The following is a 25,273-nucleotide window of genomic DNA, read 5'->3' on the forward strand; positions in this document are numbered from 1 at the left end:
TTCTCTTCTCTCTGTTTTCCCCAGGTACTGGAACTCGCTGAGGAACCTGGTGGTGTCTCTGCTCAACTCCATGAAGTCCATTATCAGCTTGCTCTTCCTCCTCTTCCTCTTCATTGTGGTCTTTGCTCTGCTGGGCATGCAGCTCTTTGGAGGACAGTGAGTATTCCCTCCACACTCCTCCATGGAACCTGACCCTTGACCCCTAACTTTTCACCCCTGACTCCTCTCTGGTCCTGTTTCCTAATCTCCCTCCACAACTCTCTCTCTCTCTCTCACACACACACACACACACACACACACACACACACACACACACACACACACACACACACACACTCCTCCTACCTCTAACCGTCCCCCAGTCCCTCCTCCTCTTTCTCTAATCCCTGGCCCAGCAGTGCAGTGGTGTCAGACACATTGCCACAGCAGAGACCAGCGCAGCGGTGTAGCTTTGATACCAGGCTGTGTAAAACCCCATGTCTTCGGCTGACAATGACAGCTCCTGATCTGTGCTATGCTCTATTAATCAAAGCCCTGGCTCCAACTCAGCTCTGCCTGGCGACAGCCACAAACACACCATCTGGTAGGACGGTTTATAATTTAGGCCAGAGGCCAGTCAAAATACCTTCCTCATTTTTTAGTCTGGCTTACACAGTGTTTACGTTGTCATTCGATTTTTACCTCAGCTGCCAATGCTAACCCGTTTATCGTTTCCATTGTAGCATGTAAGAGGTAAGATCACTGAAGGGAAACTCCAGTGTCATATTCTCACCTATCTCCCAGAGTGACAGCTTTGACGGATGCTGCGTTCCCATTGGGCTGTTTGGAGGGAGAAAGAGAGTGTTCCCATGGTGCCATGATCAATTTAAACTGGGCAGCTCCGTCATAATGGCCACTACAGTCTGGGCTGATGGATTTGTGTGAAAACGCTCTGACGTGCACATGGTGCTCAGCGGTTGGGCCTCATTTATCATGTGATATGAGTCTGCATGCATTGTTCTTTTCCTATGAAATCCACCTGTGTCCAGACTCAGTGTAAAACCTCATGGTAGACAGAGACAAGGCATAAATAAACTTCGATGTATGGTTGTGACCATGGTGATTCCAATATTGTTTGTTTAAAATCTATCAAAAGTAGAGAACTAGTAAAGTAGAGACATGAATAAGGAGTCCTTATGGTATAGCTGACCCTGCTCAGTCCTGACTCATTTAGGATTTTAGACAAATCTGACTTAGATGACCAAATCTCTGAACACATTTCTTAGGAATCACAGATTTGAGAATATTCTTTAACCCTTTGACGCGTACGATCACATATTTGGGATCATTGTTGAGTGGTCCCTGCAACGTACCATCGCAAATATGTGATTGGAACAGTAGCAACAGAACGTATGATGCAACAAACGCATCTAAACAGCAGTGTTGTCTGAAAAGCATCTAAACAATGTTTTGTACTGATGGGAAATAAAAGTCTTCACAAATGTATTCCTCAACTTCACCTTTTATTGTAAAAGATAAATGCGAACTTCATCATCCAATCATCACATGGAACACATCCACAGCTAAACTCATTCCATAAACCAGTCTAAATAAAAGCTTGTGCTGACAAAAAACAAAACATAAGTTTAAGCGACCTAACAGCCAGACCTGTTTACAATGTACCACATCTCTGGTGAGCACAAGGGAGAAATATTGTTTAGAAATTAGATGCGTGTCTGCTAAGCTAACAGTAGCTAAATTATTTATGATGGCAGCCATGTTTGTTTATGTTTGACAAGCGAAATCTCCCTAATCCCAGAATGCCATTCACTATAAGACGCAAATAAACAAAGTCAATGATTTGCCTAAAAAATACAGTACAAATACATGCCTACTGCTTTGCCTAACCGTAGCGCCAAAGCTGAACAGAGTTGCCAGATACTGTATGGTTTAAACTATTTTAGGGGGGTTTGTCAGGGTCTTCATTTCATTTGTGAGGGGGTGTCAAGTCTATGGGAGGTAGAAATGGGTGAAGGTATTGTGGGGGGATATGATGCAGGAAATATTACTATCATGGGGGATTTATCAATAAATGGGGGACAAACACAGGAGAAGTTTATAAGCTAAATACAAATAAAACCCCTAGAAACGGGGTCTGAGCTGGCAACCCTGAGGTACCATATTTACAATCTGATGCCGCGTTCAAAACAACTGGGAACTGGGATCTCGGAAATCTCAGACTTCAGACTTCAGTACGTTCAAGACAACTGGGAACTCTGGGGAAAAAACGAGCTCCGAATGGGATTTTATTTTGGCACTGTCATCCAACTCGGAATTCCAACTCTAGAACTTGGCCTCTTTCTAGAGGTCCGACCGACAGACACTTGCGTGACAACCAGAATGCATTGTATGATGACAACAAACATGGCGCCACACATAGCTGGCAATTAGCTTACCATTAGCTCATCATAATCAGTACAACCTTCTAAAAAGTATTTTACGCACATCATATGTGTCCATTACAATCTATGCAAGAATCGGAATGCATGATTTGTCACCAGTACTTGAAAACGTGAATAAAACAATAAATACATTTTGCTCCATATACATACAGTGAGTTCGGAAATTATTCAGACCCCTTGACTTTTTCCACATTTTGTTACGTTACAGCCTTATTCAAAAATTGACTAAATAAAAAAATGTCCTCAGCAATCTACACACAATACCCCATAATGACAAAGCGAAGAAAAAAAATGGTAGACATTTTTGCAAATGTACTAAAAATACAAAACAGAAATACCTTATTTACATAAGTATTCAGACCCTTTGCTATGCGACTCGAAATTGAGCTCAGGTGCATCCTGTTTCCATTGATCATCCATGAGATGTTTCTACAACTTGATTGGATTCCACCTGTGGTGAATTCAATTGATTGGACATTATGGAAGAATGGCCAGACAGAAGCCACTCCTCAGTAAAAGGAACATAACAGTCCGCTTGGATTCTGCCAAAAGGCACGTAAAGACACTCAGATCATGAGAGACAACATTCTCTGGTCTGATTAAACTAAGATTGAAATCTTTGGCCTGAATGCCAAGCGTCATGTCTGGAGGAAACCTGGCACCATCCCTATGGTGAAGCATGGTGGTGGCAGCATCCTGCTATGGGGATGTTTTTCAGCAGCAGGGACTGGGAGACTAGTTAGGATTGAGGCAAAGATGAACGGAGCAAAGTACAGAGAGATCCTTGAAAACCTGCTCCAGAGCGTGCATGACCTCAGACTCGGGCGAAGGTTCACCTTTCAACAGGACAACGACCCTAAACGCACAGACCAGACAATGCAGGAGTGGCTTCGGGACAAGTCTCTGAATGTCCTTGAGTGGCCCAGTCAGAGCCGGGATCTGAACTTGATCTAACATCTCTGAAGAGACCTGAAAATAGCTGTGCAGCAACGCTCCCCATCCAACCTGACAGAGCTTAAGAGGATCTGCAGAGAAGAATGGGAGAAAATCCCCAAATACAGATGTGCTAAGCTTGTAGTGTCATACCCAAGAAGACTCAATGCTAAAGTCAAAGATGCTTCAACAAAGTATTGAGTAAAGGGTCTGAATCCTTATGTAAATGTAATATTTCCATATTTTAAATTTGCTACATTTTCAAAAAACTGTTTTTGCTTTGTCATTATGGGGTATTGTGTGTAGATTGATGAGGGAAAAAACAATTTAATACATTTTAGAATAAGACTGTAACATAACACAATATGGAAAAAGTCAAGGGGTCTGAATACTTTCCGAAAGCACTGTACATGCAGTATACTACAGCAGAAAAGACAACACAATTTACAGAAAATAAGGCACTTACTTTGATAGGAACGCACACATGTCCAAAGTCCAACAACAATGAAGGCAATGCGGGCGCCAGCCAGACAATGTGCCAGGGGGAAAAGTTTGTGCAAGGCCCCCTGACTAGAGATGCACAAATGTCTACATACTTGATCTGGGGAAACACTGGGGAAGTGCTTTGGCTCTTGTCGAAGAGAGAAGTCTGTCCGGCTCAGTAAAGCCTCAAACATAAATAGTCCGCAACAGGGAAATGGGCTACTTCTTATGTGAATTAATGAGGAGGTGGAACACAATGTTGTTAGAAAATAAAACTTGTTAGAAAATTATTTCAAATTGACAAGTTGAAACATAGCCTACAGATAGTTAGCAGGCAGCGTGCCTTGGTTTGAGTGCAGCATGGGTTAACTTTCCTGTTGCGTAACAATTACATTTTGGAACAATGAGTGCATTCTGACATCCCTTTCATTAAAAAAAACTCACGCTGGGGGCGACCGTTAGAGATATTAGGAACTCGCGTGAAAAAGGTTAGAAGTCACAGAGGGGTGTTGCACGAAATGACTTGTTTTCAGTTAATGGATGAGTCTGGATCCATTGTTCTTTTCCTATGTAATCCACCTGTGTCCCGACTCCATGTAAAAACACCTGGGAGACAGAGACGAGGCATAAACACACTTCAATAGCTATACTCAGACAGCTAATGATTGAGTCGATTATACACTGCAGCGGTTGCACCCCTATCAGCCAACCCCAGACAAATCTCTCAGTAAACTTCATGGAGGAAGGAAAAGTAAACCATTTGAGGGAGCAGTCTCCTGCCCTGCAGAGATTTGAATGTCTGCAGGACATCACCGCTAGCAGGGGATATGTGAGAAGCTAAAATCAAATGCTAATATGAACGATGGGTAGGATAGAAAGATAATGCAGTTGGAATTAGTTTTTTTCATGTAAACATCTGATTATTACCTCGTCTATTAGATAGAGATGGTGTTTTATATTTTTTGGGATCATTTCAGCAGACACTCTTCAGAGTAACTTACAGGAGCAATTACAGTTAAGTGCCTTTCACCTCTTCGGCTCAGGGATTCAAACCTTTTGGTTTCTGGCCCAACACTCTTAATCTCTAGGCTACCTGCTACCTTATAGGTGTGCTACATATCATATCCCTTACGTGCTTTTGGGAAATACTCTAGTCTAGAGGACTGTGGCCGCACGCTATATCCCTTCCTGTTGTAAACTAGAGCATATTCCTCTCATTCTCCACAGAGCAGGGCCAGATGCACATCACGTTGTGCCAGAGCCTGCTTTCACAGGCTTCTGTTTGAGGATTGATTAAATGAAGTCCCTGTAGATGCCTTGTGGGAGCGAAACAACATCCAATCCCTATTATCAGAGTAAACACTGTGGAGGTCTGCACATAGGCCCCAGAGCATGCTGCGGCTGCCACTGCCTCCAGTTAATCTTGCCAACCAAGAGAGAAAAAGGGAAAGAGGGAACGAGGGAAAAGACCACGGCTGCATATTTGCGGGTGGACAATCCAGCTGATTGAACTTAGCACCCCTATACTTACTATCTCTCGCACACACACAAACACACACACACACATATGCCCCACCACCACCACTGCTGGTTCTCTAAGCAGGGTAGATCAGGAGTCGTTTATAAAGCTGGTTGCTGTGGTAACCATATTTGCCGTCTTCCCAATCCAACCGTTACTCTAATGCTTTGTCCTCACGCCATCACTTCCATTCTGATGCGCTTCCATCAGTGGCGTATCGCAGGTCCGAGCAAGGGTAGAGAGAAAATGTGCAGAATTATAGCTAATCTCAGGCTATTTTACAAATTTTGCCATGAGGCTGAGAGAAAATGTTGTTGTTCATCGCTCAGGGATTCATGAAAGACGGGACAGACTCAAACAAATGTATACAAATATTTGTCTTAATATTAGAAACATTTGAAAGATATATTTTGATTGACCAAAGCATCAGCTATCACACCATGTAAAGGAACAACCTCCTAATTATTACATAGTTTGTTTCATAAAATGCAACTAACTGGATTTATGTCAACTCTGTCAGACACCATAAAATGTATTTCATTTGTACAATTATTGTCCAACAAGTGTTTAAAGGCCTTGATAGTTTAATTCTAACATTATATTATTCAAATATGTAATACAAATCTCCAAACGTCTTTTTGTTTTGTTTCATAGCACTATAAAATGTTCCAGGGCTAATTTCGTTAGCATTTTGGGATGTAATTCTAGATTTAGAACATAAAACAACATTTAAAAAGCAAACACTGTCCCTTAGTTCTAGCACAGCAAATACTTCAATTGTTTAAGCATATGTTGCAGAACACTGATTAAAATATTTGTTCAGAATATTGACCAATACATTTTGACAGTGACAGAGTTGACAACAGATACTCAGAACATACATTGAGGGAAAAAAGTATTTGATCCCCTGCTGACTTTGTACGTTTTCCCACTGACAAAGAAATTATCAGTCTATAATTTTAATGGTAGGTTTATTTGAACAGTGAGAGACAGAATAACAACAAAAAAAACAGAAAAACGCATGTCAAAAATGTTATAAATTGATTTGCATTTTAATGAGGGAAATAAGTATTTGACCCCCTCTCAATCAGAAAGATTTCTGGCTCCCAGGTGTCTTTTTTACAGGTAACGAGCTGAGATTAGCTCCTAATCTCAGTTTGTTACCTGTATAAAAGACACCTGTCCACAGAAGCAATCAGTCAATCAGATTCCAAACTCTCCACCATGGCCAAGACCAAAGAGCTCTCCAAGGATGTCAGGGACAAGATTGTAGACCTACACAAGGCTGGAATGGGCTACAAGTCCATCGCCAAGCAGCTTGGTGAGAAGGTGACAACAGTTGGTGCGATTATTCGCAAATGGAAGAAACACAAAAGAACTGTCAATATCCATCAGCCTGGGACTCCATGCAAAATCTCACCTCGTGGAGTTGCAATGATCATGAGAACGGTGAGGAATCAGCCCAGAACTACACGGGAGGATCTTGTCAATGATCTCAAGGCAGCTGGGACCATAGTCACCAAGAAAACAATTGGTAACACACTACGCCGTGAAGGACTGAAATCCTGCAGCGTCCGCAAGGTGCCCCTGCTCAAGAAAGCACATATACATGCCCGTCTGAAGTTTGCCAATGAACATCTGAATGATTCAGAGGACAACTGGATGAAAGTGTTGTGGTCAGATGAGACCAAAATGGAGCTCTTTGGCATCAACTCAACTCGCCGTGTTTGGAGGAGGAGGAATGCTGCCTATGACCCCAAGAACACCATCTCCACCGTCAAACATGGAGGTGGAAACATTATGCTTTGGGGGTGTTTTTCTGCTAAGGGGACAGGAAAACTTCACCGCATCAAAGGGACGATGGACGGGGCCGTGTACCGTCAAATCTTGGGTGAGAACCTCCAGCCCTCAGCCAGGGCATTGAAAATGGGTCATGGATGGGTATTCCAGCATGACAATGACCCAAAACACACGGCCAAGGCAACAAAGGAGTGGCTCAAGAAGAAGCACATTAAGGTCCTGGAGTGGCCTAGCCAGTCTCCAGACCTTAATCCCATAGAAAATCTGTGGAGGGAGCTGAAGGTTTGTGTTGCCAAATGTCAGCCTCGAAACCTTAATGACTTGGAGAAGATCTGCAAAGAGGAGTGGGACAAAATCCCTCCTGAGATGTGTGCAAACCTGGTGGCCAACTACAAGAAACGTCTGACCTCTGTGATTGCCAACAAGGCTTTTGCCACCAAGTACTAAGTCATGTTTTGCAGCAGAGTCAAATACTTATTTCCCTCATTAAAATGCAAATCATCTTATAACATTTTTGACATGCGTTTTTCTGTATTTTTTTGTTGTTATTCTGTCTCTCACTGTTCAAATAAACCTACCATTAAAATTATAGACTGATCATTTCTTTGTCAGTGGGCAAACATACAAAATCAGCAGGGGATCAAATACTTTTTTCCCTCACTGTACATATTTTTGCCTCTAAAAATAAAATTTTTATACAAACATTTGTAAATTATGGAAATGTATTCATTTGAAAATCCCCACAAAAAAAACACAGCTGAAGTTAGGAACAAATCTTATGGAGTTGACAAAAATAGCATTTTTCTTCTTCATTCAAGGTGTATACACAGTAGTTGTTTTGACTCTAAAACCTAATTAAATGTAACATAGTTGGACCGAAATTCATATTCTATCAGGCAGATGGAGATGGTTAAGACCATGCTGATTCCAATATCGTTTGTTTAAATCTATCAAAAGTAGAGAACTTTGTTGCACTACATGTATTGAGGACATGAATAAGAAATGTAGAGACATGAATAAGGGGTCCTTATGGTATAGCTGGCCCTGCTCATTCCTGATTCATTTAGGATTTTAGACAAGTCTGACAGAGTTCACCAAATCTCTGGACGCATTTCTTTGGAATCACAGTTTTGAGAGAAATAATTCACAGAGGGCTATTGCAAGAAACTACATAAGATCTTTTTTCAGTTAATATCCATTATTGGCAGTTTTTAGAATTTGATACACTTTTTTTGAGATTTAAAATTGTGATCCTATGCTCTGGACAAGGGCATTTCTGGGCATAGAGCAGACATGGAAATTAATAATGTTGAAAGAATTAAAAATATTCCCAAAATAAATCTTTTTCCTTATAAAATTCCCCTAAAAATACACTTGAAGATCAAATAATGCAACAAAATCATTTATTTCACAAATAAAAATACAGTTTCCCTGCTGGGCAAGGATTGTCTCAGCTTTCAAGCATATCTGACCTAATTTCCTGGTATTCCACACATTTTGTCATGATGCTGAGAGAGAATGTTGCACTTTCAAAGTACATTTCCTGTAATTCTAAACATTTATTTTATGGCTTATGATGTGTTCATATGCTATCTGGGGGGCCCGACCTCTGGGGGCACCCCAACCAAAAAACCTAAACCTAAGATTGGGGGTCCCCAAAGATCATGGGCTCCCGCCTTGGGGGACTACGGGAGTTAGTGCTACGCCAGTGTCTTTCACTCACACCAGTGTGATCTCTACCAAAGCAATTTCTTAAGTGTACATTGCAAGTCTATCTAGTAATACATTTATAATAACTCATTGGGGTTATCGTGTAACCTTGTCAGAATTTTTGAGCATTCAAAGGGTAAGGGGAAAGCACAACTCAGCATTGACAAAGCCCATCCTGAATGCCCATCTCAAATGACACATGCATCGTATGTCGTATTCTACGCTCATAGACCATTATGCATATTTGGACATGCATATGACTGTATGTAACGGCTTTTGCAAGTGCTAAGGTAAGTCAATCAACAGTGTTTTCATTGGAGCGATTGTTAAACCATTGACGGTTTGAGAAACAGTACTCCTATGAAAATGCGCATCTTGTCTGACTCTGCACACATGTACAGTATAACATGTAGACACATGATCAGGTGGTCGCAGGGGATGGTCAGTGTTTTACTGTGTTAGCAGTGAATGATCATAGTGTCATAGGTAGCATGTATCTGTGCAATGGTGTTTTTTTCTTGTTCTGTGGGATAACTATACATCCCTCCTTTGTATCTTTATTTCATTCTCTCACTTCTTCACGTCTTCTTCAGTTTCGAGACTGCAGACTCAGGTTTTGTCAGGTTTGTTCCTCAAAAGGGAGGGAGTCATTTTAACATGGGGTTGGGGTTCTTGACGACTTGATAGAGCAACATTTCCTTTGTGTGTGTGGGATTGGTAAGGTCATACTACTGACCTGGATAACCTTATGAATGTGTTTGTTGCTACAATGAATCACGGCATGTTTACACAAAGTTTATAACCAAATATAAAATCAAATCAGAGTTTATTTCTCACATGTACAGGATACAGCAGGTGTAAACAGTATAGTGAAATACATGCAATGTCTTCCTCAACAGGTTGGCTATACTAAGTCATATAAAGAAATACACACCAGAAATAATAAAATACACATGAAAACAGAATAAATACACACGAGAATATACACTTTATATGACAAGGTCAGTATCAGTACCAATCAATGAAAGTGATACTGGTGGCAGTTGTGTAATCAGGGTTAAAAGTGACAGCAGGATACATTTTAAAATACTTGAGCGTGTTTCATTGCTGACAATCTATATTATTTATTTAATCAATTTAAAAGTATCTGTTTTCAACCTCTATTCCACTGAGAGTTGTATTGCTTGTTATGGAGAGGTTGGACCTGTCTTGTTTTGTGTAAGCTTGTGGTTATACCTCAGTGGGTGCTTCAGAAGACATTGATACATGTATGTTGTATTCTAGTTAATAGCTATAGTCACAGCTACTGACACACAGCAGAGGAAAACAGAACATGAAAAATAAACTCCAAAACTACCTCTGATGCTCAGGTCTCTTCAAACCTGTCCTCATGCTCTGGCTACGTCCCAAATGGCACCCTATTCTCTTTATAGTGCACTACTATTTACCAGAACCCTATGGGCCACCGGTCAAAAGTAGTGCACTATAAAGGGAATAAAGTGCCAGTTGGGACACCATCCTTGTCTGTTTCTCTACACTATACCATGTAGATAGTTCAGGCGTCACATCAGGAGTGGTGTGTGGCTCCCTCCCTGGTGACTTGTGTTTCCTGGTGTTCCATGGCTCTGTATTATTTCATGACTGTCATATAAAACAACCTTAACCATCTCCTAGGCCAATCCTCACCTGGAGCCTTGGAACCTTGCACTGTGTTTGGGTCGAGGGGGGGTGGACTGTGATGTAATGTAACAGTAAAAATAATGCCTGGGTCTTGAGCCCTCTGTGAGGTTTGTTTTCTTACTATGGGCACATAATACTGTCCTGTCATCTCCACAAAGAAACCACTCAAACAGTGAAAGTAAAGGAAATCAATAATTGTTCAACGCAGCGTTTCTCTATGAATGTTGTAATGTGTGGGTATTTTGATGGAATCCTTTCCATGCACAGAAAGCATGTTTTGAAGCTTACAGTAGCCTACGGTGCACATGCTATGTGTATGTGTACTGAGACACAACATAATGGAAAGCTGTTGTTGCACTGAATTAGTTAGAACAGGTTTTTTTTCAAAGAGTATGCCTGCCAGTTGATGTCAGTTGGCAGACTTTCAGTAATTCAGAGTTGGTGTAGCATATCCAATGACTGCAAATGTCATTATAATAGCTCTATACACAACAACCCATTGACCCAGTTTGTTTGATGATATTGCCTGGATTAAATTCCTATTTGATTTGTGTTTCACATACAGCACTGTGCTCTGTTGTCCCATTTCATCTGCTGTTACCACTAGGGTCACTACACTCCAACCTGGATGGAAGCCAATGTATCTGATTCTGAACGTCCTCTCTGTCATCTCTCAAGCCAGATGTCTTCAGTTTGACTTGATGTGTTCGTTCTTTCTCCAAGGTTTAATTTCGAAGAGGAGACGCCGACGACCAACTTCGATACCTTCCCGGCGGCCATTCTCACCGTCTTCCAGGTGCACCCTGTCTCTAAATGACTCATCTTTCTATTAGCCTGTGTTAGACTTTTGAAAGTCATAACTGCTGAACTTTTGATGCTGCAGCATAACTCAATATTTTGTTAATTTATTATGAATTATGAATAATTTGCGTATTCTTCATCTCTCTGATCAACGTCAGATTCTGACTGGCGAGGATTGGAATGCAGTAATGTATCATGGCATTGAGTCTCAGGGGGGCGTGCGGCGGGGAATGTTCTCATCGGTCTACTTCATCGTCCTCACACTCTTTGGAAACTGTATCCTGTCTGATCCTAAGTCGTGCCATTGCATGGATATCAGAGATTTCGTCTGCATGAAGCATTTATGGAGTGAAATAGAAATATCTCATGTCATGAAAAAACACCGGAGAGAAGTGCTGCAATGAGAGCTGTACATTTTTAACATTTATTTCTGCGGGGGACATGCTCCCGGACCCCCCTAGAAGGGTTCCCCCAGTGAATTTTGAGTTTGAGTGATACTGTAACCTTTTTTAATGGCATGCCATCTAGTCTGTTGCTGATGGTCAAAGTGTTTGGTTGTAATGTACAATGGCTTAGCCGTGAAAGCCACTACTGTTGTGTCAAGTTTTTTCCTGAGCTTAGTTCCAACCAGACACTCTCCTGAACGTCTTCTTGGCTATCGCCGTCGACAACCTCGCCAATGCACAGGAGCTCACCAAGGTAAGGCTGAGGAACGCAAGGAACCATGTCCTACCCTGGGAACCTTTTCTGTTTTTTTTTCTGAATAAAATGACCCTTGGTTACCCATCCCTTCTGGTTTATTGGTCCAGGATGAGGAGAAGCAGGAGGAAGAAGCCAATAAGAAGCTGGCCCTGCAGAAGGCCATGGAGGTGAAGGAGGTCAGCCCCATGTCAGCAGCCAACATCTCCATCGCTGTGTAAGTCTAATGTTCCAGTCCCCCCTGTGCTCTCCAAACATGGTCTCTTCCTTCCGTGTTCCCTCCTATTCTGACATCAGCCTGTCGTTATACTGTGAAGTATCAGATATAGCTTGTTCTGCCCTTTGTCAATGTGCTGTTGATGTTGGTGTCTTGGCTCTGAACACTGTCTCTCAAAGTAGCTCTGTTGTGATATTGCCTCTGTCCATGTGTATTCTCCTAACTACATGATTGATATGTCTACGGGGTGGAAGGTAGCCTATTGGTAAAGAGCGCTGGGTCAGTAACTGAAACATCGCTGGTTCAAATCCCGGAGCCGACTAGGTGACAAATCTGTCTGTTAACCCTAACTGCTCCTGTAAGTCGCTCTGGATCAAAGTGTCTCCTAAACGACTAAACTGTAATCTTCTGTGTATATGTTTCTCTTTACGTGTGTGCTTTGACTACGATCCTTCTCTTTCCCCCGTCTATGGCAATATCCCCCCAATTGCGTTGTAATGTTGGTCATGATTGCCTTACAGAACTGGGAGCCCGCCCCTCTGTTATCCTCCTCCCATACTGAGGTGGAAGAGGTGACACGGACAGTGTCTCAATTGGCACCCTATTCCCTATATGTGCCATTTAGTATACATCCCCAATTACATATTGACAGGAGTGGATGCTTGATCTGAAACTGATCTCCGATCAGCATTAGTTTCCTCTGCCTTTCTTTCGCTCTCATTTAGTGAACATCGATATGACTGAGTCATCTACTAGAGTCTGATGGAGTCAGTCAGAACATCTCCTATAACCTAGTTATTGTATCTAACCACACAGCCATGCCCTCTCACCACTGGTATTGGCTTTAGGACTAATTCATCACTAGGCATTAAGGATGCCATTATGCATTAGGTAAGAGATGAGCTTGGCCCTCTATTGACAACATAACGAATATTGACAAAACATTTTGACGGTCAATAAGTCATTGGGTTGTACATGACCATGCATCAGTAATGTCAGTCTCAGCCCAGGTGGGACACATGGTTTATTAGATGGATATGATATGGCCTCTGTGTCCTGACTGTGACCACAATGGCCAGGGCACATATTGATGCAGACCCTCAGAGCAGGAATGCTGATCAGTTTTGCCTTTAAGATCATAATGGATAAGATTATATGGATAGGAGGGACCTGATCCTAGATCAGCACTCCTACTCTGAGACACATTGTGGATACGGGCCCAGGTCAGAATCGTGGTTTGTTTAAGAAACCAAATCATTAAAAATAATTAATAATTTATCTCTCAATGACAGATGAGCATCTGACCAAATTAAGGCAGATTTTAGTTCTAGATGAACCGAGAATAATAATAAATAAGCACATTTAGATTGACAGTAGCCTACTGTATAAATCCTGATGATTACTTTTGAAGATGCATTTGCCATTATATACTGTAGCAGATTACATTAAGTATCAGATTACATACTGTAACAGACTACATACTGTATCAGATAACATACTGTATCCGATTACATACTGTATCAGACTACATACTGTATCAGATAACATACTGTATCAGAAAACATACTATATCAGATTACATACTGTATCTGATTACATACTGTATCCGATAACATACTGTAACAGACTACATACTGTAACAGATTACATTCTGTAACAGATTACATTCTGTAGCAGATTGCATTATCTTCATTTAGATTTTTGTAAAGTAGAATGATTAAACCTTAACGTTGTTCATTTGTTAGTCTATTTCAAAGCAGGCAGAGAATGTTTTATTTTAGATATCTGCATAATGTGCAATTTTACGAAGCTTTTTACTCTTGATGGAGTGAATCCATAATCATATTTTATTCACTAAAGTAATCATGATGTTTTTAACGAAGACTATTGTCTGTTTGATTGAAAAGTTCACTCTAACATTTGAAAGGCTTTGTAAACCCATTGTGTATTGAACTTTGAAAATCCACTTTGATGCCATTTCTCTCATTACGTTGACTCGTGTTATTTCTTCAGAATGTTTTCAATTTGATGTCTTTGGTAACACTTCAGTGAAGGGGTTTAGTATCTATTTTTAATATTTGCCCCAATATCTGCCTCTATTCCACCCCTGGTAGTCACTTGACCGCAGTATGTAACAATGTGTGGTCTACAGTAGTACAACGTAGGGTATTACAGGACTACAAACTATCTATACTGTATAGTGTACACTACTCCCACTGCTGAAGTGTTAACCACTACTGTAGTTGTAGCTCTGTTAGACTAGTCCTTTATGATCGTGGAGGGGACAGGTGGACAGACGGACACTTTATGGAGGAGTTTGACTGACTTCCACCTCTCCCCACCACATCCTTTTGGCTTGTCTTATCCTTTCTTTCTTTTATTTGTCTTTTTGTTTTATTTCTGCATGTGCAGTTTTGTAAAGCAAAATCGAGATGTACTCTCTCGCAGCTCGTCCGTCTCCAGCGTACATTCACCGTGAGTTTTTGCTCTCCGTTAAAATATTCTCACCCCCTCTCTTCTCCTCCCCCTTCTCCTCCCCCAAACCTGCCTCCCTCTGCTCCCCTGTTTGCCTTGCTCCTTCTCTTCTTTCCCCTCCTTCCAATTCTGACACCCCCTCTTCCTCACCCCATCCACTCCATCTCTCCTTTAGCCTCATGCTCCACCTAGCTTTCCCAATCCGTCTATTCATCACTCTCTCCATGAGTCCTCCCAGTGTTGAGATATGCTTGAAACTGGAGAATCCACTGGTGGCTGTCACTTTAGAGTGAGATTTAAAATAATGACACTTGTCATATTTGCTGAAGTTAAGGCAAAAGAGAGAGTGTGTATGTGCGTACCTGCACGTGCGCGCGTGTGTCTAAACGCTTGTGTGCAATGCATGTGTGTAAATGCGTGTTTGTAAATGTGTGCATGTGTGTAAATGTGTGTGTGTATTTCTGAATATTGGATATGTAATTGTGCATAGCGCCAGGTTTCGTCTGCACTGTGTTGATGCCTGAGGTGATGAGAGTATAACCTGAGCTATAGAGTGAATCATTTCTATATAAATATATCATGTCCTTGTGCTCAGTCAATTCCCCAGGCACTTTGGCAGTTTTACAGCTTATGTTTTTTTATGACCCAGGTTTCTCTTTTTCAACACACTATGAGTGAGGGCCAAACTATATAGTACAGTAACCAAGTGGTAGTCTGCCATACTAGACGATTGAATTGTTGACTTAGTCTTCCCTGACACTTCGTTATCATTTGTTACCAATTAGTAGCGACACATATTTCTAAATGTTGTGGTGTGGTGCTGATGGTGCTAGTCTCTCTCTCTCTCTGTGTGTGTGTGTGTGTGTGTGTGTGTGTGTGTGTGTGTGTGTGTGTGTGTGTGTGTGTGTGTGTGTGTGTGTGTGTGTGTGTGTGTGTGTGTGTGTGTGTGTGTGTGGAGAGAGTTTGTGTGTGTGTGTGTGAGAGAGAGTTTGTGTGTGAGAGAGTTTGTGTGTGAGAGAGTTTGTGTGTGAGAGAGTTTGTGTGTGAGAGATTTTGTGTGTGAGAGATTTTGTGTGAGAGAGAGAGAGAGAGAGAGAGAGAGAGAGAGAGTTTGTGTGTGTGTGAGTGAGAGAGAGAGAGAGAGAGAGAGAGAGAGAGAGAGAGAGAGAGTTTGTGTGTGTGTGTGTGTGTATTTTTTTCTTGTTCACTGTGATTTACCTCTCATAACAAGAGCACATATTTCACTAACATGTCTGTTTGTGGCCGATATGTCTCTCTTACTTACTGCCTATGCCTTGCATACTTTGTTTGCCTATCCGTCTGTTGCTTGTTTGTCTTTCTTACTATGCTTACTTTTGTCTGTTTTATCTACTCCCCCGCCCATCAAGTCTTTAGGTACAGGTGACACCAAGGGGGCAATCTTACTAGTCATACATACATACATACATAGGTCTGCATGTACATTCATACTGTACACACAGATTCATATAGTCAACCACATATAAAAACACATGTACATAGAAAGCATCATTGAAATGATTGCTTAGGATCAGGATCTGTTCATATCGTGATGATGCCATAGAGATCCTATTGGATTTCTAGAGGGGCTATGTTAAAAACCCTCAACGTTCCTGAATGGCATGAACATGGCAGCCATTGTGGTCAGGGAGAAATCCAAAGCAGTCGAATTGGAATAAATGGCAGCAGAGGCACAGGGGATGCTTCTCCTGCTTTTACTTAACTTACGTAAAGCATCTGATATATCAGAAATTGTGTAATAGAATTGTCAAATAATTATAAAAACAGTTTACACAGGTTCTCTGTGTAAATAGCCTCTAAAATATATATGTTTGTTTTCTTTAAAAGCTGTGAGTGTTATAATATGATACAATATCAGTACTTTATTCATTTACAACTTGTCTAAGTCCTGTAATCAACTGATGTCAAACAGTGTTTGGCTGTGGGTTGACTGCATTGTTTGCATGGAATATTGGCTGCGCGATATTGGCAGTTAATTAGAAAAACGATTGGAATCGTTCCACTTAAACTGGCTGGCTAGCTAGCTAACAAACATACTGTGCAGATAATCTTCAAATTCATTGTTTTACTCAATATCTTATCACAGCACTGGTTGGCCACCAGCTTACCAACTCAATTACCAAAATCGCTGACCTTTTTTATCCTTAACAACAAGGTTCATGTCCATTCTTGTATTCAAATTCCACATTCTATGGATGTTACCATATCCCATGGCAGAAGGAACACAAAGGGTTACTTGAACTCTATAATTTCTCTCCCATCTCCACACTAATCCACTACATTTTGGCCTTGGTATTAAAGGAAAGATTCACCCATTTTGAATGTTATATTGTTTTTGTACATCTCTAAAAGATGTTCTATCGATTCTCTGGGTTTTCAAGTGTATGTAAGCTATTGCCATTCAAGCATGTAGAAATACAGCCGGTATGATGAGTTTTGCATCATATGATGCAAAATGTATCACACTGTCTGTGACAATTAGCATTTTTAAAGTTGTATATCTTGAAAACCTGATTGCTGACATGCACAACATTTTGGGACTGTGCCAATAGTGGACTACTGAAACAAATACCAAAAGATATGTTTTTGAGTGGATTATCCCTTTAAGGTTACTTAAAACCAGACTCATTTTTCCTGTTCTCTGTGTGTACTCAAGTTTTCCAGTCTGTTAGGCAAGATAGCTCACCTTTCAGAGAAATAAAGTAACTAAAAAGTCAACATGTGAGGTATTTTTGGATGCTGGTGGTAGGGGGTGGAGATGACAGCTTGCAGACCCATTATGCAGGTCAGTACTGGCTGCTCACAATACTGGAGAATTGTCATCCTTAACTGTTTCCATCCATAGTAGTAACTCACATGAATCGAGGAAGCAGGAAGCATACGCAAGGAGAAAATGACATCACTCATGCAACCCATCACATGTTCTCACATGCATGTTAGGCCTCACAAAAAAGCATCACTATGGTAACCGTGGTCCCTCAGACATGGCCATGGCTGCATTCCAAATGGCACCCTATTCCATAGTCGACTACTTTTGACCAGGGCTCTGGCCAAAAGTAGTGCACTATATGAAGCTTAGGGTGTCATTTCAAACGCAGCCCATTGTGTACCTGTAGAGGGTTTGGGTGAGCATGTTAAAACTTGACAAATTACAGGTTTCCCTCCCCTTCCCTGTCCATCCACCCTGCAGTAAGGATCAGCAGAGAGCCAGTAAGATGATGTCGGTGTGGGAGCAGCGCACTAACCAGCTGCGTCAAAACAACTTGAGGGCCAGCTCCGAGGCTCTGTTCAACGAGCTGGACCCAGAGGAACGCCTGCGTGTCTCCTCCGCCCTCCACCTGCGCCCCGACATGAAGACCCACAACGACCGCCCCCTAGTGGTGGAGCCAGGCAACGGGGACAAACCACCACCCCCCAAGGAGGACAGAGACGGAGCAGACACCCAGCAAGAGGGGGGAGACCCCCACGGCCCACAACTCCGCAAGCACCACCGCCACCGGGAGAGGAATGGGGAGAACGGGGAGAGCAGGCATCACACCCACCACAGCCGCAGTAGGGACCACTACCACCCAGACGGGCCCCGGCCCAAAGAAGGAAAGGTGGAGAGGAGCCATAGTCGAGAGGGGGGCCAGGGCCACAGGCACCATCACCAGGCGGGGTCCCCGGAGGAAGGGGTGAACGGAGGGGGGGAGGAGAGAGAGCACCGCCACCACCACTCCCACAGACAGCCCCGAGAGGGGAACGGGGCCCTGGCTAACGGGGCCAGAGTGGAGAGGAAGGGCCGGGGGCACAAGGAGGGGAACGGAGAGGGGAACGGAGAGAGGAGGAGATACCGCTCCCGCATGGTCAGGGCCCAGTCAACTCTGGATGGGGAGGAGTGCAGAGAGAACGGGAAGAGAGATGGAGACAGGGACCAGGGACACAGGTGAGTGACCAGCGCATTCTCAATGTGCTTTAGTGACCTCTTTTTACTATTGTCATGTCATCACCACAGAGCTTCACTGGACGCTCAAGGGGAGAGCCTGGCCACCAGCCCTGTGCAGCCTCCTGCAGGTCTACAGGCTGGAGAGAAGCAAGAGGATGCAGACAACCAGAAGAACAGCCACAGAGCCAGCCAGGCAGGCCTCAACAGCAACACTGTCCACATCCCTGTCACCATCACCGCCCCACCCAGAGAGACCACCATCATACCCAGTCAGTACCCCAGTCATTACCCCAGTCAGTACCCCAGTCTGTACCCCAGTCTGTACCCCAGTCTGTACCCCAGTCAGTACCCCAGTCAGTACCACAGTCGGTACCCCAGTCAGTACCCCCGCCTGTACCCCAGTCTGTACCACAGTCTGTACCTCACTCAGTACCCCAGTCAGTACCCCAGTCTGTACCCCAGTCTGTACCACAGTGTGTACCCCAGTCAGTACCCCAGTCAGTACCCCAGTCTGTACCCCAGTCTGTACCCCAGTCTGTACCCCAGTCTGTACCCCAGTCTGTACCCCAGTCAGTACCCCAGTCAGTACCCCAGTCTGTACCCCAGTCTGTACCCCAGTCAGTACCCCAGTCTGTACCCCAGTCAGTACCCCAGTCTGTACCTCAGTCAGTACCCCAGTCTGTACCCCAGTCAGTACTCCAGTCTGTACCCCAGTCAGTATCCCAGTCAGTATCCCAGTCAGTATCCCAGTCTGTACCCCAGTCAGTACTCCAGTCTGTACCTCAGTCAGTATCTCAGTCTGTACTCCAGTCTGTACCCCAGTCTGTACCCCAGTCAGTATCCCAGTCTGTACCCCAGTCTGTACCCCAGTCTGTACCCCAGTCTGTACCCCAGTCAGTATCCACATCAGTACCTCAGTCAGCACCTCAGTCAGTACCTCAGTCAGTACCTCAGTCTGTACCTCAGTCTGTACCACAGTCTGTACCTCTGTCTGTACCCCAGTCTGTACCCCAGTCTGTACCCCAGTCTGTACTCCAGTCTGTACCCCAGTCTGTACCCCAGTCAGTACCCCAGTCTGTACCCCAGTCAGTACTCCTGTCTGTACCTCAGTCAGTATCTCAGTCTGTACTCCAGTCTGTACCCCAGTATGTACCCCAGTCAGTATCCCAGTCTGTACCCCAGTCTGTACCCCAGTCAGTATCCACATCAGTACCTCAGTCAGCACCTCAGTCAGTACCTCAGTCTGTACCTCAGTCTGTACCACAGTCTGTACCCCAGTCTGTACCCCAGTCAGTACCCCCGCCTGTACCCCAGTCAGTATCCCAGTCATTACCCCAGTCAGTACCCCAGTCAGTATCCCAGTCTGTACCCCAGTCTGTACCTCAGTCAGTACCCCAGTCTGTACCCCAGTCAATACCCCAGTCTGTACCCCAGTCAATACCCCAGTCTGTACCCCAGTCTGTACCCCAGTCTGTACCCCAGTCTGTACCTCAGTCAGTATCCCAGTCTGTACCCCAGTCTGTACCCCAGTCTGTACCCCAGTCTGTACCCCAGTCTGTACCCCAGTCTGTACCCCAGTCTGTACCCCAGTCAGTACTCCAGTCTGTACCCCAGTCAGTACCCCAGTCTGTACCCCAGTCTGTACCCCAGTCTGTACCCCAGTCAGTACTCCAGTCTGTACCTCAGTCAGTATCTCAGTCTGTACTCCAGTCTGTACCCCAGTCTGTACCCCAGTCAGTATCCCAGTCTGTAACCCAGTCTGTACCCCAGTCTGTACCCCAGTCAGTATCCACATCAGTACCTCAGTCAGCACCTCAGTCAGTACCTCAGTCAGTACCTCAGTCAGTACCTCAGTCAGTACCTCAGTCTGTACCTCAGTCTGTACCTCAGTCTGTACCACAGTCTGTACCTCTGTCTGTACCCCAGTCAGTACCCCAGTCTGTACCCCTGTCTGTACCCCAGTCGGTACCCCAGTCTGTACCCCAGTCGGTACCCCAGTCTGTACCCCAGTCTGTACCCCAGTCAGTACCCCAGTCAGTACCCCAGTCAGTACCCCAGTCTGTACCCCAGTCTGTACCCCAGTCTGTACCCCAGTTTGTACCCCAGTCAGTACCCCAGTCTGTACCCCAGTCTGTACCCCAGTCTGTACCCCGGTCAGTATCCCAGTCATTACCCCAGTCTTACCCCAGTCTGTACCCCAGTCTGTACCCCAGTCTGTACCCCAGTCTGTACCCCAGTCTGTACCCCAGTCAGTATCCCAGTCTGTACCTCAGTCAGTACCCCAGTCTGTACCCCAGTCAATACCCCAGTCTGTACCCCAGTCTGTACCTCAGTCAGTATCCCAGTCTGTACCCCAGTCTGTACCCCAGTCAGTACCCCAGTCTGTACCCCAGTCAGTACTCCAGTCTGTACCCCAGTCAGTATCCCAGTCTGTACCCCCGTCTGTACCCCCGTCTGTACCCCAGTCAGTATCCCAGTCTGTACCCCAGTCTGTACCCCAGTCTGTACCCCAGTCAGTATCCACATCAGTACCTCAGTCAGCACCTCAGTCAGTACCTCAGTCAGTACCTCAGTCTGTACCTCAGTCAGTACCTCAGTCTGTACCTCAGTCAGTACCTCAGTCTGTACCTCAGTCAGTACCTCAGTCAGTACCTCAGTCTGTACCTCAGTCAGTACCTCAGTCAGTACCTCAGTCTGTACCTCAGTCAGTACCTCAGTCTGTACCTCAGTCAGTACCTCAGTCTGTACCTCAGTCTGTACCTCAGTCAGTACCTCAGTCAGTACCTCAGTCTGTACCTCAGTCTGTACCTCAGTCAGTACCTCAGTCTGTACCTCAGTCAGTACCTCAGTCAGTACCTCAGTCAGTACCTCAGTCAGTACCTCAGTCAGTACCTCAGTCTGTACCTCAGTCTGTACCTCAGTCAGTACCTCAGTCTGTACCTCAGTCTGTACCTCAGTCAGTACCTCAGTCAGTGCCACACTGTGTTATGCTCCTGTTAGGCATGGGCTGCAGGGGAAACACTTCAGTCAATATCTCTCTTTCTCTCTCTCTCTCTCTTTCTCTCTCTCTTTCTCTCTCTCTTTCTCTCTCTCTCTCTCTGATAGTGAATAACATAGACTGTGAGAGCCTCCCCCAGAACGAGGAGAAGAAGAACTTAGAGGAGGATGAGGAGGAGCTGAAGAACGGCCCCAAACACATTCTACCCTACAGCTCCATGTTTGTGTTCGGGCAGACCAACCCGTAAGTCAGGCCCTGAGACATCGAACCTGCTGGCTCTAATTGATCTTGCTCATATATGTGCAATGTAACAGTGATAGTTCTACCTATAAAGGCAGTAAGACTTTTTCTGCATTACTGTATTGAGTCCAACTCAGTGTTCTGTTAGCGTTTTGGGAGGGTATGTTGAGTGAACTCAGCGAGATGACCTGTGCTTTGCTGTTCAGGGTGCGTCGGCTGTGCCACTATGTAGTGAACCTGCGTTACTTTGAGATGTGTATCCTGTCGGTCATCACCATGAGCAGCATAGCCCTGGCCGCTGAAGACCCTGTGCAGGCCAATGCACCCCGCAATAACGTGAGTACTGCAAGTGCACACACACACACACACACACACACACACACACACACACACACACACACACACACACACACACACACACACACACACACACACACACACACTGGGCTGCTGGCTTTTTGGGTCCTGAGGAGCAGGAGCAGTCTCTACTAGCGCTAAAGGAATTTGGACTTAGATTGCCTCCAAATCCCACAACCCCCTCTGGTCCTCATTCCGACTGACTGACTAACTGACTGACTAGCTGATTCATTAGGCCTGATTGAGCTGACAGAAGCTTCTAGAATTTCTGTTAATATCACCTGACAGTTAGACTGTGTGAGAGTGCACAGTATTTCTGTAAAGTATTTTTGAGTTCATTTGGGTCTTCAGAAAGACAGGCTTAACTTATTAGCATTCTAGTGAAGGGCTCAGCTGGAATAAACATGAGCTGAGTGCTGCTAAGGCTATTCCCTGCTTTTTTGATTTTGATTTATTAGGATTCACATTAGTCATTGCCAATGGCGACAGCTAGTCTTACAAGGGTCTGACACACAACGAAAAAGACATTACAGACCAAATATTTTACAATTTACATACATTTCAAAACATGAACGCGTCTATCAGTTCCGCCTACATGCCAGTACAGACACACAACAAGTAGGTCACACGGGGGAGAGCTGTTGTGCCGTGAGGTCTTGCTTTATTTGTTTTCTGAAACCAGGTTTGCTGTTCACTTGCGCATTTGTGTCTTGGGGAAGAGTAAAGAAGAGAGAGGCTGTGTGACTTCTGACAGAGGGTTCAATCGTTTCTCACCATCATATGTCCTCTTGCAGGTGCTCAAATATCTGGACTACGTCTTCACGGGAGTGTTCACCTTTGAGATGGTGATTAAGGTGAGAGGTCAATGTCATGCTGGGGAACGTGTTGCAAATGGACGTTGGACAGTTTGAATAGCATACACAGAGGTACTCTCTTAGGTTGCAGCTCAGAATAGCTGCACTGCAAAGCTGCCTCAAGTTGGAAGGGAGATATCTGGTTCCTTTTTAAGTACTACATCCAATATCAGGGCTCTTTACTGGAGTGGTAATGTTCATCCCTTGGACACTTATACTGTTTCAGAGGGTGAGATTGCCAACGGTTAGTTTAATGTGGATCATCTCCCCCCATATATTCAATCATCTTTAACTCTGTGTGTAGATGATAGACCTGGGACTGCTCCTCCATCCTGGTTCTTACTTCCGCGACCTGTGGAACATCCTGGACTTTATCGTGGTCAGTGGAGCGCTGGTGGCCTTCGCCTGCTCGTAAGTACACACTTTGACGTACTGTATGTTCCTCTGGCAGCTGTAGAAGGGCTTAAAGTGGCTACAGGTGATTCCGAAAACAACAACATCGGTCACCTCACTATTTGTTTTGGTAAACAGCTGAGGGACGGGGGCTGGAGAAATGTAACCTCTCTCAAATTCGAAGACGGGAACATGGATGCAAGGACTGTTTTAAAACTATACAGTGTTTGTTTACTATTGGATTGTTTACAAGCAATCAAGTAAAACAAGTTGATGTTGTGTATTATGGTAGGGTAAGACAGTTGAACAAAGCTCATGAGACATTTATAAGTTATATTCTTCAAAAATGAATGGCTATATATCATTAATTTAAAGGTCCAAAATGCATGGATCAACCCTGGTTTGCCCTTTTAAATTAATTACAGTATTATTACTGTTTCAAGGCCTGTTTCAGCCAACAGCACCTCTCCCCTACAGTGTGCCACCTCGACAGATTCCCCCCTCAGTCACACACTGGCTCCCCCTGCTGGCGCACGTACAAATCATATCAAATCCAACTTTATTTGTCACATGCGCCAAATACAGCAAGTGTAGACCTCACCGGGAAATGCGTACTTACAAGCCCTTAACCAACAGTGCAGTTCAAGAAGAGTTAAGAAAATATTTACCAAATAAACTAAAGTAAAAAATTATAAAAAGTAACACAATAAAATAACAATAACGAGGCTATATACAGGGGGTACTGAGTCAGTGTGTGGGGGTACAGGTTAGTCGAGGTAATTTGTACATGTAGGTAGGGTTGAAGTGACTATGCTTAGATAATAAACAGCGAGTAGCAGCAGTGTACAAAACAAATGGAGGGGGGGTCAATGTAAATAGTCCGGTGGCCATTTAATTAACAAACATGCCTGTCTGAGTTAAACTCTCTCACTCAAGGCCCAAAAGAAAGTCATCAGGTGCTTCTATGGCGAGTAACACACACACACACACACACACACACACACACACACACACACACACACACACACACACACACACACACACACACTCAAAGACTCAAAGACAATAAAGGAAGGTGAAAAGCAGTCTCTTCAAGCATGCCGACCAGCCATCTGCGTCTCTGGAGTAAAAGGAAATGGTGTTTTCTCTGCCAGCTCATTCAATTGTTTTACACCCAGTGGTGTCACGATGGGGCTAACGTGTAATAACCTCTGAAGTAGCAAATTTGACCACATCTGTATTGCTGTTGTTTTTATTCTCTATCCTTCTAGCCTCTTCTCTCTTTTTTTCCGGGCAGTAGCCTACTGTGTTTTGATGGGTTCCTCTGTGGTTTTCTGTGTCGCTGACTCTGTCTCTTTCCCCTTTCTTTCAAACTGTCCCTCTGTCTTTCTCTTTTGTGGCTTGGATTGCTTTCAGGAGCTTCATGGGGTAATGCCTTTGTGATTGCCTGCTTTCTTGCCTGTCTGTCTTGCCTGTCTGTCTTGCCTGTCTGACTTGTCTGTCTGTCTTTCACTGCCTGTCCAGGGTATAATGTAGGTATGTAGCGTAGCATGACTGTAGCCAGCAGCCTCACTCTCATTGCTCAGTCCGTTTGCTTAACTAGCCTATATACCTATAGATTCACATTCATTATATTACTGTATATTCTTCGGTTTATTTGCATATGTTCATTGATTTACTCTCCCATTTAAAATTCACACGGTCTCATC

General features: G+C 44.0%; 1 protein-coding gene across 1 annotated transcript in view; it reads left to right on the forward strand.

Annotated features, from left to right (window-relative positions):
* Positions 1 to 25,273, forward strand: part of cacna1bb (calcium channel, voltage-dependent, N type, alpha 1B subunit, b) — a 219,981-nt gene that overhangs the window by 135,152 nt on the left and 59,556 nt on the right. Inside the window, exons 15-26 of the mRNA XM_045689930.1 lie at positions 25 to 156; positions 11,290 to 11,362; positions 11,526 to 11,643; positions 11,999 to 12,066; positions 12,177 to 12,283; positions 14,696 to 14,758; positions 17,988 to 18,722; positions 18,792 to 18,991; positions 21,828 to 21,963; positions 22,167 to 22,296; positions 23,112 to 23,171; positions 23,476 to 23,582. Coding sequence (XP_045545886.1) covers positions 25 to 156; positions 11,290 to 11,362; positions 11,526 to 11,643; positions 11,999 to 12,066; positions 12,177 to 12,283; positions 14,696 to 14,758; positions 17,988 to 18,722; positions 18,792 to 18,991; positions 21,828 to 21,963; positions 22,167 to 22,296; positions 23,112 to 23,171; positions 23,476 to 23,582 — 1,929 coding nt within the window. The remainder of the gene's footprint in view (positions 1 to 24; positions 157 to 11,289; positions 11,363 to 11,525; positions 11,644 to 11,998; positions 12,067 to 12,176; positions 12,284 to 14,695; positions 14,759 to 17,987; positions 18,723 to 18,791; positions 18,992 to 21,827; positions 21,964 to 22,166; positions 22,297 to 23,111; positions 23,172 to 23,475; positions 23,583 to 25,273) is intronic.

This window comes from Salmo salar, chromosome ssa11 (assembly GCF_905237065.1).
Source record: "Salmo salar chromosome ssa11, Ssal_v3.1, whole genome shotgun sequence".
In the NCBI taxonomy this organism is placed as follows: Eukaryota; Metazoa; Chordata; class Actinopteri; order Salmoniformes; family Salmonidae; genus Salmo; species Salmo salar.